The 12,855-nt window shown below is 53.8% G+C and overlaps 1 protein-coding gene across 1 annotated transcript in view; it reads right to left on the bottom strand.

Annotated features, from left to right (window-relative positions):
- Positions 1–12,817, bottom strand: part of MYO1F (myosin IF) — a 34,090-nt gene extending 21,273 nt beyond the window's left edge. The window contains exons 1-6 of the mRNA XM_082622113.1: positions 11,772–12,817; positions 2,891–3,028; positions 2,399–2,488; positions 2,222–2,316; positions 1,747–1,834; positions 1,532–1,621 (exon numbers count right to left, since the gene is read on the bottom strand). Coding sequence (XP_082478239.1) covers positions 1,532–1,621; positions 1,747–1,834; positions 2,222–2,316; positions 2,399–2,488; positions 2,891–3,028; positions 11,772–11,774 — 504 coding nt within the window. The 5' untranslated portion in view covers positions 11,775–12,817. The remainder of the gene's footprint in view (positions 1–1,531; positions 1,622–1,746; positions 1,835–2,221; positions 2,317–2,398; positions 2,489–2,890; positions 3,029–11,771) is intronic.
- Positions 12,818–12,855: the final 38 nt, after the last annotated feature.

Here is a 12,855-nt window from a genome sequence, read left to right on the forward strand (position 1 = left end):
ATTCCATTTATACGAAGTTCTAGAACTGCTGAAACTAATCCACGGTGAAAAAAGAAAATATCAGAGTGGTTGCTTCTGGGGTAAAGTAGGAGTAGAGGGGCTTCCCTGGTGGCGCAGTGGTTGAGAGTCCGCCTGCCGATGCAGGGGGCATGGGTTCATGCCCCGGTCCGGGAGGATCCCACATGCCGCGGAGCGGCTGGGCCTGTGAGCCATGGCCGCTGAGCCTGCGCATCCAGAGCCTATGCTCCGCAACGGGAGAGGCCACAACAGTGAGAGGCCCGCGTACCGAAAAAAAAAAAAAAAATTATAAAGTAGGAGTAGAGATCAACTAGAAAGAGACAAGAGGGAATTTTCTGGAGAGGTGGTGATGTTCTGTATATCGGTAGGGGTGTGGGTTGCACAGGTGTATGCATTTGTCCAAACTCAGTGAATGGTCCCCTTTAGATTTATATATTTTGCTGTTACTTTAAAAGAAATAAAAGAGAACTGCAAAATTATATTGGACTATAATTAATGATCTACATGCTGAAGTGTTTGGGGGGAAAGGTATGATGTCTACAGCTTAGTTTGCAATGCATCAAAAAAAATGGATGAATGGAGATACGATTAAGCAGGTATAGTAAACTATTAATCTAGGAGATGGACATACAGGCGTTCACTGTAGTATTCATTCAACTTTTCCATGTATATGAAAAATTTTACAGTAAAATGTTGGGGAAGATACTTCAAATATAATTATATTATAAAATATATTAGAAAATAAAAATATAGCTAATAACTATAACTAATAATATTTAGGGAAATTAAAAAATATCATTAGTGTCTTAATTCATTAATCCATTTCCATGTTCAGGCATTTACTGAAATTATTGAGGTCTATGAGATGGATATTAACAGCATCCCCATCCCAGCAGAGGAGCCCCACAAGGTTACGTTGTTTTTCTTTGTCCAAGCCACACTTCTAAGCCGTGACAGAAACTGATGATAAATCCAAATCCGTTTACCTACTCTGTCTTCCATTAGGCTCAGCATAGCACCTGACACAAAGAAGGACTCCAAGAACCACATGATGAAAGAAAGAATGAATGAGGAAATAAATGGGACCTGAAATGTGAATAGGAACAGACGTAGCCTGGTTGCAGCTGGGGGAGGAGTATTCAAGAACACTACACAGACAAGTCATGGCCTCCACAGATATGCTGATGGGGAACTCTTTTTCAGATGAACCATGAACAGGAAATGAGTCTCCCAGTAAGGAGCAGGTATTTCCTGTATTCTTGAGAATACAGGTGAGAGAGAGAGAGAGAGAGAGAGAGAGAGAGAGGGGGAGAGAGAGAGAGAGAGAGAGAGAGAGAGAGAGAGGGAGAGAGGGAGAGAGGGAGAGAGAGAGAGAGAGAGAGAGAGAGGGAGAGAGGGAGAGAGAGAGAGAGAGAGAGAGAGAGAGAGAGAGAGAGAGAGAGAGAGAGAGAGAGAGAGGTCAGCGAGTCAGTGTGGAGGGAGCATCTGCTCCAAGCAGGCTGCAGAGACTCACAAAGCGACTGGAATTATTGTTGCGCACAGTCTTGGCGTTGCCAAAGGCTTCCAGCAGTGGGTTTGATTGCAGGATGATGTCCTTCACATGCTGGGGAAAGAAGCAGGTGGGGTGGGAAGAGGTCAGACTGACGGGGGGTGTGGGAGTTCGGGGTGGGGGGGATGAAATACCGTGCAGAGTGGGGAGACTCAGCCCTTCTTTCTGTTTTGCCTTACCTGGACCTTCTCGCCTCCGCCCGACACCTTGGAGATGTAGCCCATGATGTATTTAGCTGCCACCGTCTTCCCAGCTCCACTCTCTCCACTGGGGGTGGGTGAGGGGAGGAATAATGAGTGGCCGGGGTGGGGGAAGTGCTCTTTCCAGTGTCTGATCAATCATTCATTCATTCACTGAATGAATGGCACCTACTGTGTGCCAGGCAATAGTCCAGGCATTGGGGATACAATAGTGAACAAGGCAGATCCAAGTGTCTGTCTTCCTGACATTTAGATGGAACAGATGGGCGATAACAGGATGAATACATAAAATATATCATGGGTCAGATGGTGACAAGAAAAGTAAAGCAGGGCCAGAGGCGGAGAGGGACAACGAGGCTCTGTTTGGATCAGGAGTTCCAAGTACACCTCCTTGGGGTGATGATGCTGTTTTAGCGGGGCCTGAGCACGAGGGTCTGGGACCCCGACTCTGTACCTGATGATGACACACTGGTTCTCACAGTCAATGAGCATGTTCCGGTACATGTTGTCTGTGAGGGCATAGATGTGCGGGGGATTCTCGTACTGGGCCTGGCGAGGGAGGTCTGGGCTCAGCCTAGGGCTAGGGCCCGGGGGTCCTGGGGCTGTGCCTCCCACCCGGCCCCGGCCTCACCGCGCCCTGGTAGAGGTCGATCTCACGGTCAGTGAAGTAGGGCATCTGCTTGAAGGGGTTTACGGAGATGAGCACGGAGCCGATGTAGGTCTGGTTGGGGGAGGGTTAAGGGCCATGCAGTGTCCCGGCAGGCTTTGTCCCTCAGAAGCACCCTGGGTCTCTTAGGAAAAAACTGATCTGGATCCAGAATGGCGAGAATAGAATATGCTGTGGCTGAGCTACCCCTGGGGCAGAGGGAGCAGTGAGGACCAGGACCACCCCCAACCGGGGCCCTGCTATCACTCCCCTGTCCCCTGTCCTAACAGCCAGCGCTCTGACTGCAGTAAGTGTCCCCCCCCATTCTTGTGCTCAGTTATGTGTGCCCCTTCCATGCTGCAGTCCCTCTGCCATCCTTCTCTGCTCTCATCCGCGCACCATCTCTCCATCCATTGGTCAGTCATCCTCCTGTCCCTCTGTCTTTCGTCTGCCCACCCCGCCCGCGGCCCAGGGTACAAAGATGTAGTCGTCCATGAAGCGCTTGCGGAGGTTGCCCACGATGGCGTCCTCGGTGATCTGGGGCACCAGCACCATGTCGTCCACACCACTCTGCTTCACATTGTGGCTCTGCCAGTGGAAACGCTCCTTGCTGCCCTGGGGGTGGGGGCCGCGGGGTGGCGGTGAGCCCCTGCAGGGGGCGTGGCGGGGGATGGTGCCTCAGCACCCCCTCCTGGCTCACCTCCATCATCAGCTTCTGATGCTGTCCCCTTCCCCACCACCTCCCTTCCTTCTTCTGTATCTCCGGGACACCAGGAGAGGTAGGCAAGGTCTAGTCCCAAAGGAGGCCAGACAGAATGACAGCTCGGATACATCCCTCAACACTCTCTTTTGGTCCCACCACGCCTCTACTTAGTATCCCGTTGCCATAAAGGAGACAGCGATGCCTGGCCCAGAAGGGCAGAGTGTGCTTGGGACTCTGGTGGCTGTGGGAGGAGAGGAGGGCATCAGAGAAGGCTTGATGGCGGAGTCCCCACCCTGCTTCTCACGTCCCCAGCCCCGCTCTCCCTGCCTTGGTCCAGGCTGAGTCCCTGACTTCTCCATGGCATTTGACCCGCTGCCACCCCTTCCACCTGGAGATGGACTCCTTCCCCCCATTCCCATCCTCCTCCCTCGGGGTCATCCTAGGCCATCCTCTGAGATTCTCTTAGCCGCCATGTGTCTGTGATCTCTGCCTCTGTGCCTGGCTGTGACTCTGGTCCTCAGCTCGCACAGCCTTCCCACCACCCCTGCCGTGGGCTTCTCCATCCTCAGAGAGTCAGCTCCTGCACCTTCCCAGGCTCCCACTTTGCCTTCTCATTCCCTCCCTCAGCTTTTCATCAGATGACACCTTCCTTAGGCCCCAACGAGGAGACTCAGACACAGGCGCTCCTCAAAACCCTTCTTCCAGGAAGCCTGCCAGGAATGCTCTCTCAGCCCAAATGAACTCATCCAGTGCCTAAAACACTCAAGCACACTGGCTCTCTCAGGCCCCCTCTGCCTCCGTTCAATATACCCCTGCCATGGAGGAGTCCAGCACACAGAGTGATGGTGGCTTGCAGCTCTCCTGTCTGGTGAGCTCATGCTCAGACAAGATGCCCCTCCTCTGGGAAGCCCCTTACCCGCCCCAGACCTGGAGCTCCTGGAGGGCAGGGATTGGGATTGAGTCCTTGCTAGTCCCAGCAGGGAGGACCTATTGAACAAACAAGGGACAAGGGCAAAGAAAGAAACCCAGCTTCAGAGGAAAAACCCCCAAGATGCTGGGAACCAAAGTCAAGTCTTCAAAGATGACCAGGGTTTGCCAGGCAGATTCTGGGGAATGGAGATGGTGTGCTGGGCACATCTGGGAAGGAATTCAGGCAGGGATCAAGCAGGAGGGTCAGCATGGGCAACTGTAGGGCAGAGGTGGATGAGAAGCCAGTCTCACCTGGGGGCACTGGGGAACCACAGAAAGTTCCTGAGCAGGGGAGGTGCTTGCTCAAATTCTGGACATGCTGACAACCCCGGGGGCATTCGTGGAAGAATACCCACAGACACTAAATGAGCCCAGTCTTTGGTGTGGGGTAGATCTGGGTTCTAATCTTGGCTGTGTGACCTAACAGTGCTCAGAGCCTCAGTGGCCTCATCTGGAAAATGCGAGAAGCAGCCTCACTTCCCAGGGTTGATGTGAGGGATTAACTGCTTTGGGGAACAAGGTCGGGTAGGAGGATGATCCCCGGGCAGAGGGACACTTGACAGAATTAACATTCACCAAGCATCTACACCATGCCTGTTGCTGGAGGCAGATGTCACCAGTATTACTGGCAATCCTCACAGCAGTTCAGTGTGGTGTAGGCTAGGAGGGAGACTGGGACTTGAGAAGTATTTGACCCTTGACCAAGGATGCAGCTAAACTGTTTCCAAGGATGTGGGATTCGAATCTGGGTCCATCTGACAGCAAAGGCCAGGTTCTTGCATCCACACTCATGAGTGGCTGCGACCCAAGTGGTGTTTGGGGTGGGATGTGAAAGCCGAGAAAGGTTTTTTTTTTTTGCGGTTCGCGGGCCTCTCACTGTTGTGGCCTCTCCCGTTGCGGAGCACAGGCTCCGAAATGCGCAGGCTCAGCGGCCATGGCTCACAGGCCCAGCCGCTCCGCGGCATGTGGGATCTTCCCGGACCGGGGCACGAACCCATGTCCCCTGCGTGGGCAGGCGGACTCCCAACCACTGCGCCATCAGGGAAGCCCCTGAGAAAGGTCTTGATCAAGAGCAGGGAGAAAGGGCTCACCAGGCAGAGTGAACTGCCTGGGCAAATGTGCAGAGGTGTGACCGAAGCAGGAAGAGAATGCAGAGGAGGAGGGTGGGCAGGGCTCAAACCCCTGAGAATGCTTCCAGCCTGAGTATTAGGAGTGAGGTTTTCATATGACAAATACCATCTCATCTCTCTGTCTATGGCTTCCCATCATCGCCACCTCCATGCATCCACTCTACATAGAATTCCTGAGCACCTACTTTGTGCCAGTAACTTAGGACTTTGGGAAGAACTCTTTCAGTTCCTCACTGTGTTGCCTCTAAGCCTTTGCACATGCTGAGCTCTCTGCCCAGAACACCCTTCCTGCCTGGCTAATGCCAACCCATGCCTTAAGCCTTGGCTCAGGTGACGCCTCCTCCGAGAAGACCTCCCTGACTCCAGGACAGGTCAGGTGCTCCCTCGGAACCCCCCAGCCCCCAGCCATCCTTCACCATAGCCCCATCCACGTTCTGGATGTCATGCACAATAGCTGGGCTGTACTACTCCTGGGGGCACTTTAAGAATTGTGGGGGACTTCCCTGGTGGTCCAGTGGTTAGGACTCCGCACTCTCACTGCATGGGGCACGGGTTCAATCCCTGGTTGGGGAACTAAGATCCTGCATGATGCAAGGCGCGGCCAAAGAAAAAAAAATCGTGGGAGCATATTTGGTTGTTCCAGGGATGGGGACGTGGCTGGGGACATGGCTGGCATTTAAGGGGGCCATAGGTCCCCTTAAATTTGCACATATACCTAATTACATTATTTTACAAATACGTAATCGTCCTGCCCTCAGCTCCCCACCCCACCCCAGCAGAAGTTCATGTAAGTGACAAACCTGTTTATAATAATTGGAACTGAGAACCAAAACCTATTTTATGTATAAACAGAAAACCTATTTTTTGCATGGTTGATACCCACTGTATTTTACAGGAAAGTGGCTATTGCGTAGCAAGGGAGATTTTAGTTTTGTTCAGATTTCACTAAGAAATGTCCAGCGTTTGGAAGCTCATGCTGCTAGTGAGGTTAAAGTGTCCTGCTTGTGGCGGGGGGGGGGGGAGGGCTGTCTCGCTCCCTGAGATGCACCTGTGTCCAGGTGAGAGCACCTGGCCACTCCAGTGGATGTTCTTGGGCCACTGGCCTGAGCACTTGCATCTTTCCATGCACATTTTATTCTAAATAATTTTCTCTTTGCCTTGCAGGGGGCCACATTAAATGTTTTCGAAAGATGGATGTCTGTGTGTTTCACTATTCCATTTCAGCGTTTCAAGGGGACCTGCCAGGATGCTTGTTATAAGAAGAGGGTGCTGGATGTGATGCTCTGAGAACTCCAGGATGCAGTGGGAAGGGCGGGGTGGCGGGAGGACAAGGATGTGAGAGCAGGAGCACGGAGGTGTTGGCAAGTGTGCCTAGGGCAGAGGCTGAGGTTGGAGGAAGCCAGGACCTGGGGAGGCCTGGAGGTGACAGGGGCTGGTTGGGAGAAGCAGGGAACTGTTGACCGGACCCCCAGCTGCTAAAGAACTTCCACGCTCACTGGAGACTCAGAGAGACCCCATGGAGAGCGTTGTTGACATCAGGGTCAGAAGTTGGATCTAGAGGTCAGGGAGAGAGGACTGCTTTTGGGGAAGAGGGAAAGAGACTTCGGGGAGAGGAGGGGTCAGGGGAGTGTATTTCCTGTATTCAAGATGGGGAGGCTCTCCAGTGTGTTGGTGAGAAGAACCCATGAAATTTGAAATTCAGGGGTGAAGTGGTGTCATTCACGGACTGGGTGGGGTTGCTCTTTCCCTGAGTCGGTGTGGGGAGGTTGGGTAGGTGTGTGTAGGGGGAACTGGAAGTGGATTCTCTCTCTGGAGACCTCAAGGGGTGGGGCTTGGGTGGTAACCATGGTAACCGAGAACAACAATACATAACAGTAGTTCACACCCCACTGGCACTTATTCTGTGCCAGACTCTGGTCTAAGCTTTTTTCAGTGAATTACCTCACTGCATCCTCTGGGTACATGCCGAGGTCAGTACTCTGATTAGGTCCATTTTGTGGAAGAGAAAACTATGGCCCAGAGAGGTTAGGTGTCCTCCGCAAGGTCACACAGCAGGAAGGGAAGCCGGGTCTATGTCGGGGCTGGGGGGTGGCCGGGGTTGGTGCTTCAGGTCAGATGAGGACAAGGAGAGAAGATGAGATTGGTCCTGTCCACGGTTTCCCCTTTGGGGTCACCCTGGTCCCCATGCTCTTGGGACCCCTCAGGCTCAGCTGAGACTCAAGACCACTTCCTTTCTCTGAGGTCAGAAGCCCCGAGGCTGGCTGGCCCGCCTGACCCCGAGGACTTGGTTCCTCTTCCTGTCCCTTCCGCCTTCCCCCACCCAGCTGAGTGGGCCTCTGCCTCTAGTAGCCCCTGCTATCTCTCCCTCTGTGTCCCGCCCCAGGCACCCGGGACCCCCAGATCCATCCTAGCTCTATGTGATCACAAAAACCACGGGGTTGTTTGTGGCAGAGGGAGAGGTTTTCCTCAAGAGGGTACAGTGTGAGGGAGGAGAGTCGACAATTTTGGCAAGGGGTGGATTGGGTGTGAGGCCCGGCTTAACAGTTGGCTCTGTTGACCCCAGGGAGGCCACTTAATTTCTCCAAGTCTCAGTTGCTCCATCTGGAAAATGAATTCCATAATAAATCTCCTCTGTGGGTTTGCTAGGGGAAGTAAATGAGCCAGTGCTGAGAAAAGATGCACTGGGGTCCCTCAGGAAATGGCAGCTGGTGGCCCCAAAAGCATTTAATAGAAGTGATCAGTGGCTTGACAGGATAGGGGAGCTGGTCGATGTAGACTCGTTGAATTAATAAATGAATGAAGTATCACTGGGATGAGACTGCCCCCTGCCCTGTGTCATGGGTGTCCATCTCTCTGTGACCCCCAAGTCTCCAACCGTCAAGTTGAAGCTGTTTGTTCCTTCCTTGGAGGGTGAGGGTACCACAAAGAGGTTGTGGTCATAGTTGACCACAAGCCAAGGATGACTCAACCGGCTGGGGTTCTTGTGAAAGATAGTCAGGGGTCAGAGGTGGCTGGGATGGGAGTGGGGACGTAGATTCTAACTTCAGCTCTTCAGAGAGGCTCCCCTCAACCCATGGTAGAGTGTATGGAGGGGTGGAGCTTCCCTGGTGCCAAAGGAGGGAGGGCCAAGGTGATGGCTCCTGTAGGGCTGGGGCATTGGAGCCCTCTAGTGAACACACTTCCTGAGCCCCTACTGTGCATGGAAGTAGGTGGGGACCAGGCCTAGACTCTGCCCTTGAGTAGTTCAGAAGCGAGTTGCCCAGGGGAGACAGTGATCCCAATCAGACGGTGCTAAGGAGAGCTGAGGCAATCAGAGAAGGCTTCCTGTAGGAGGCAGGGCTTTGCAACATGAATGTCCCAGACCGTATCAGTGGTGGCAGCAGGAGCCATGGGCCAGGAAGGCCTTGGGTGTGTGTGGGACACCAGGATCCTAGTTTCTTTGGAATAGAGAGTCCAGGTCCAAATGAGGCAGGGGTGGGCAGCCTGGAGAGTATGGGGGTCAGCCCACACTCCCAGGTGGCCTCTTACCTGGCAGGAGGAGGAGGAGGAGGAGGAGGAGGAGGTCGTAGGTCAAGGTGGCTGTTAAAAGTGTGACCCTGGGGATCACTGAATTGAAATCCTCTGCTATTTTGGGTTGTACGGCAGCTCGCCTAACCTCTCTGTCTCTGTTTTCTCATCAGGCAAATGGGAATATTGAGGGCCATGGACCTCACGGGGCAGTTGTGCAGATTCAACAAGGCCAGGCTTGTCAAGAGGAAATGCTAGCTTCCCGCCATCGCCAGCAGCAGCAGCAGCAGCCTTAAGCTGGCCGATCCCACAGGCACGGGGCACAGGGTCAGGAGGAAGGGCTCGATGAGGGTTTTGCAATTTGCCCTAACTGCTCTGGCCTCCCTGCTCCTGGGTGGCGATGAGCAGAGCCCCATACTGGAGAGAACAACGAAACAGCCACTTCCTTCCTCGCCGGGGTCCTGTGCACTGTGGCTGCCAGCCAGCGGAGAGGCAGAGGCGAAGCTGCTGTGGCAGTGGCTGCTGGAGCTGCCCTCCACCCCTGGCCACGCCCTGGCCCTGCGGTGTGCCCCTGGAACCTTGGTCCTACTCAATGGGGTTCTGGGGCTACACCCTGTGTCTTTATACCATGCAAACAACATTCTCATCTCTAAAGGCTCTCAGGTCTCCCCCTCCCTTGGGAGGAGTGTCTCAGTTTTCTTTTGGCCTAGACAGAGGCCGTTCTCCAACATGTGGGGACCCGTGTCCTTCTAGAGTCTTTCTTCCTAACTCTCTCTTGACTTCCCAGCCCTTTCCGTCCATCCCCATGGCTGCCGCCCCTCGATCAAGCAGCCGCATCACTGGTCTCCCTGCTTTATATCTGTACTCTCAAAACAACCACGATTAACCTCAGGTCACCACCATTATCAACCGAGGACAACCAATTGCTGCCTTTACCTGCCCCCCAGCCAAAGCCAAACAGAAACTGCTGATAATCTCAATGCCAGCAGCACCAGCTAACATCAGACAGAAAAACATTGACGGATTCCACCACCTGTTTCCCTATCATCACTCACCACCATCACCACTTATTATCACCAGCACCAACAACCCATAATAACCAACCACCACTGACAATAACAACCGCAATCACAATACTAGCCATCAACAACCACACATGACCCACTACCATTGAAGCAGCCGTCAACCATACCCCTTTCCAAAACCAGTGATGCATCACCACTAGTCCCAGGACCGTCACCAAAAGTCAACAATGAACAACCAACAGCAAACCTACATTATCGTGACCACCTAACTTCAAATGATGACCACCTGCCATCATTCCACAGATCAACCCTCCAGCTGAAAACCACCAACCACCAACCACCAACATTCAACACTAGCTGGCACCAAAAGCAACCATTACTATCACCAACCCACCCACAAGAACCGTGGTCACCACCAACTTGGGACAACTGACAGCAATGACCACCATCACAACCAATGGTACCAACAACCCAACTCCTCTACAGTATCCAAGAATGAGGCACATCCATCCACCGCCACCGCGAACCCCCACCATGAATGAGCATCACCCACAGGGGCAGTTACCGTGTATTGAGTACATATTATGTGCTTTTTAAAGCACTTTATGAACATTGTTTCACTGAATCTTTCAACACTCTTCCTGGCACCCATTACACCTCCAGGAAGATGTCAGCACCCCTAGACAGAGGTATTGGCCTCATGGATGGATTCCACCTTTTTTTGTTTTTTGTCTCTGTGGTCCTCTTGCATGAGTTTCTCCCTTCCCAGACACGGTTGGCCAAGCAAATCATTGACTAAGCATTTCACACGGCTTCCTTAAGAGGGGCTGATTTTCTCTCAAGTAGCAAATCATTTCCTGCGTTCTTTCGATCAAGGAGTCTTCCTGGCTTGGCTCTGTCTCGGAAGAGTTTCCATCCCAAGCCCAGAGCTCTAGCTGGTGGTTTGCTTGTGAATTAATCAAAGGGGTCCTTGGCCGGTGATGCCCAATTTATCACTGACTTTCTGAAATAAGACGTTATCTCTCAGGCTAAGGCAATCCTTGCCTCCACCTTGGTCAGCCACCTGCTGCAACTGCCAGAAACACTACAGTTTTCACCACCAGCTCTGTGACTGTCCCAGCCACCCACCCTCATTAACAAAATGACAAAAAATGAAAGCTGAAGTGGTTTGCAGAGGCACGGAGTCGTGGAAGTGACATAGCCAACCCAGCCTCCCTTTTCATGTGTGTGACATGATGCTACTGCATCTAGACCCAGGACCATGACAGTCTCCCCAGCCCTGTCGCCACAGTCATCATCAGACCTCAGTCTCCCCAGGTGGCAATGCTTCTGGCTGCAGTGTTTTTTCCTGCCACCCTCCCGGAGAAGGGTACCGGTGGTGGTATGGACACGCTGCATCTCACCAACTCCTGCTTCTGTGATTGCTACAGCCAGACCACCCTGTCGCCCACACCAGCATGCTGTCATGCCACCATCACTGCAACCCACCGCCCATTTGACCCATCTGACACAGCTTCCCCTCCCAGCTGTGGACGCAGAGGGGCTGAACCCCAAACCCTCTCAACGTTCCAATGGAGAGATCTCCCAGACACCTTCCACAGCTTGACAAACTTCCAAATATGACATATGTGAGAACTGAGACTCACAGAGGGGAAGTGACTTGCCCAAGGCCACACAGGGAGGTGAAGCACCAAACTCAGCTGGGAACTGGGTTCCCTAAGCCCCAGGAAAGGGATCTGTCCCTGTCCCTGCAGGCACTGTGTGATCCCTTAGGACCACCTTCTGTCCTCCAGTTACTGCTCCATCCTTTGGTGCCCCATCCCCATTCTGGCATCCTGTCCACCAGCCGATGGGAGTTTGGTCCCCTGTGAGGGATGCTGGCAGCATCTGAGCTGCACAGAGGGACCCCAAAGGGTCTGCTGTGCCCATTCTCATCATCCCACTTTCTGATGGTGGCCTCTGGGTGCCTCTACCTGGCTGGTGCTGCCACCCCTGCACTTCAGGGCCCACCCTAAAGGACTTACCATAGTGGGGGGCTGGTGTCTGGGTCCCTGGGGTATGTCTGAAGGGGTCGTGGCAGGGATGCAGGCTCAGGGGGCTCCAGGGGGCGGCTTGGGCATGGCCCTGTTCCTGCTGCTTCAGCGGACTCCCAGACTTAGTTCCTCTTATGACAGCCCCCTTTTCACTTCCTTTGGCGGGAGGGGCCACGGCTAGAGGGGAGGGAAGCTGGGCCTGGGGGCGGGGAGAGAGCCCAGGCAGGGCCGAGGGAGCTCGTTGTTTGGGGCTCTGAGCCTGAAGGGAGAGGTTAAGGATGGATGACAGCCGCTGTCAGACCCCAGAAAGCCGCTTCTCCAACTCCTCTGGGACGCGGCTGCTGCAAACCGCACTGCAGGTCAGCTGGCTGCAGGACTGAGTGCTCCTTCCTGGGCTTCGAAATCACTTCAGATGTATGTCTCCTCTGGGCATCCCTGAGCAAACTCCCACCTCCAGAGCCGCTTCGGCTGGTCCTTCCTCCAGAAGGGACCTCGGGAGCCAGGTGTGTTTGTGTCAAGGGGAGGGCAGCGGGAGTGGCGGGTACCAAGAACCGAGGGCACCTGGAAGGTCCCAGACTTCGGATGTCACAACTGGAATTAATGACCCCCAGCTCTGTTACTTCCGGATCTTCCCATTTTGTCATCGTAAAACGGCGGCACCTGGCACACGTGGGATCCAAGTGTCGGCCCATCTCCGGATCTTTGGGAGACCAGCAGGAAATGGCAGCTCCTAGAGGCTGTCATCTGATACACATCGAGGAGGTGGCAGGGGCAGAAGCCGATCCTGGGTGAGCCTGGCAGGGAAGGCTGTGGCCAGGGGTATCCCTGGGCCCCCGGCAGCACGCCACACCCTGCCTAGAGGCTGGCACGCCGCGGCGCCCCCTAGTGGCCACATCTGGGGAGAAGCCCGTTTCTCCCTGGACCTCTTGCGCAAGTTTGCTCAACCGACTGGCTTGGCTTCCGCAAACTTCAGCAATGCTTCCAGCCACTAGGAGTGAAGAGTCTGGAGGACCCCCACCTTGTTGAGGGCGTCAGGGGAGGCTTCTGGGAGGAGGCAATGTTTGTGCTGAGAGGT

This window comes from Mesoplodon mirus (genome assembly GCF_964341445.2).
Source record: "Mesoplodon mirus genome assembly, chromosome: 5".
Classification (NCBI taxonomy): domain Eukaryota; kingdom Metazoa; phylum Chordata; class Mammalia; order Artiodactyla; family Ziphiidae; genus Mesoplodon; species Mesoplodon mirus.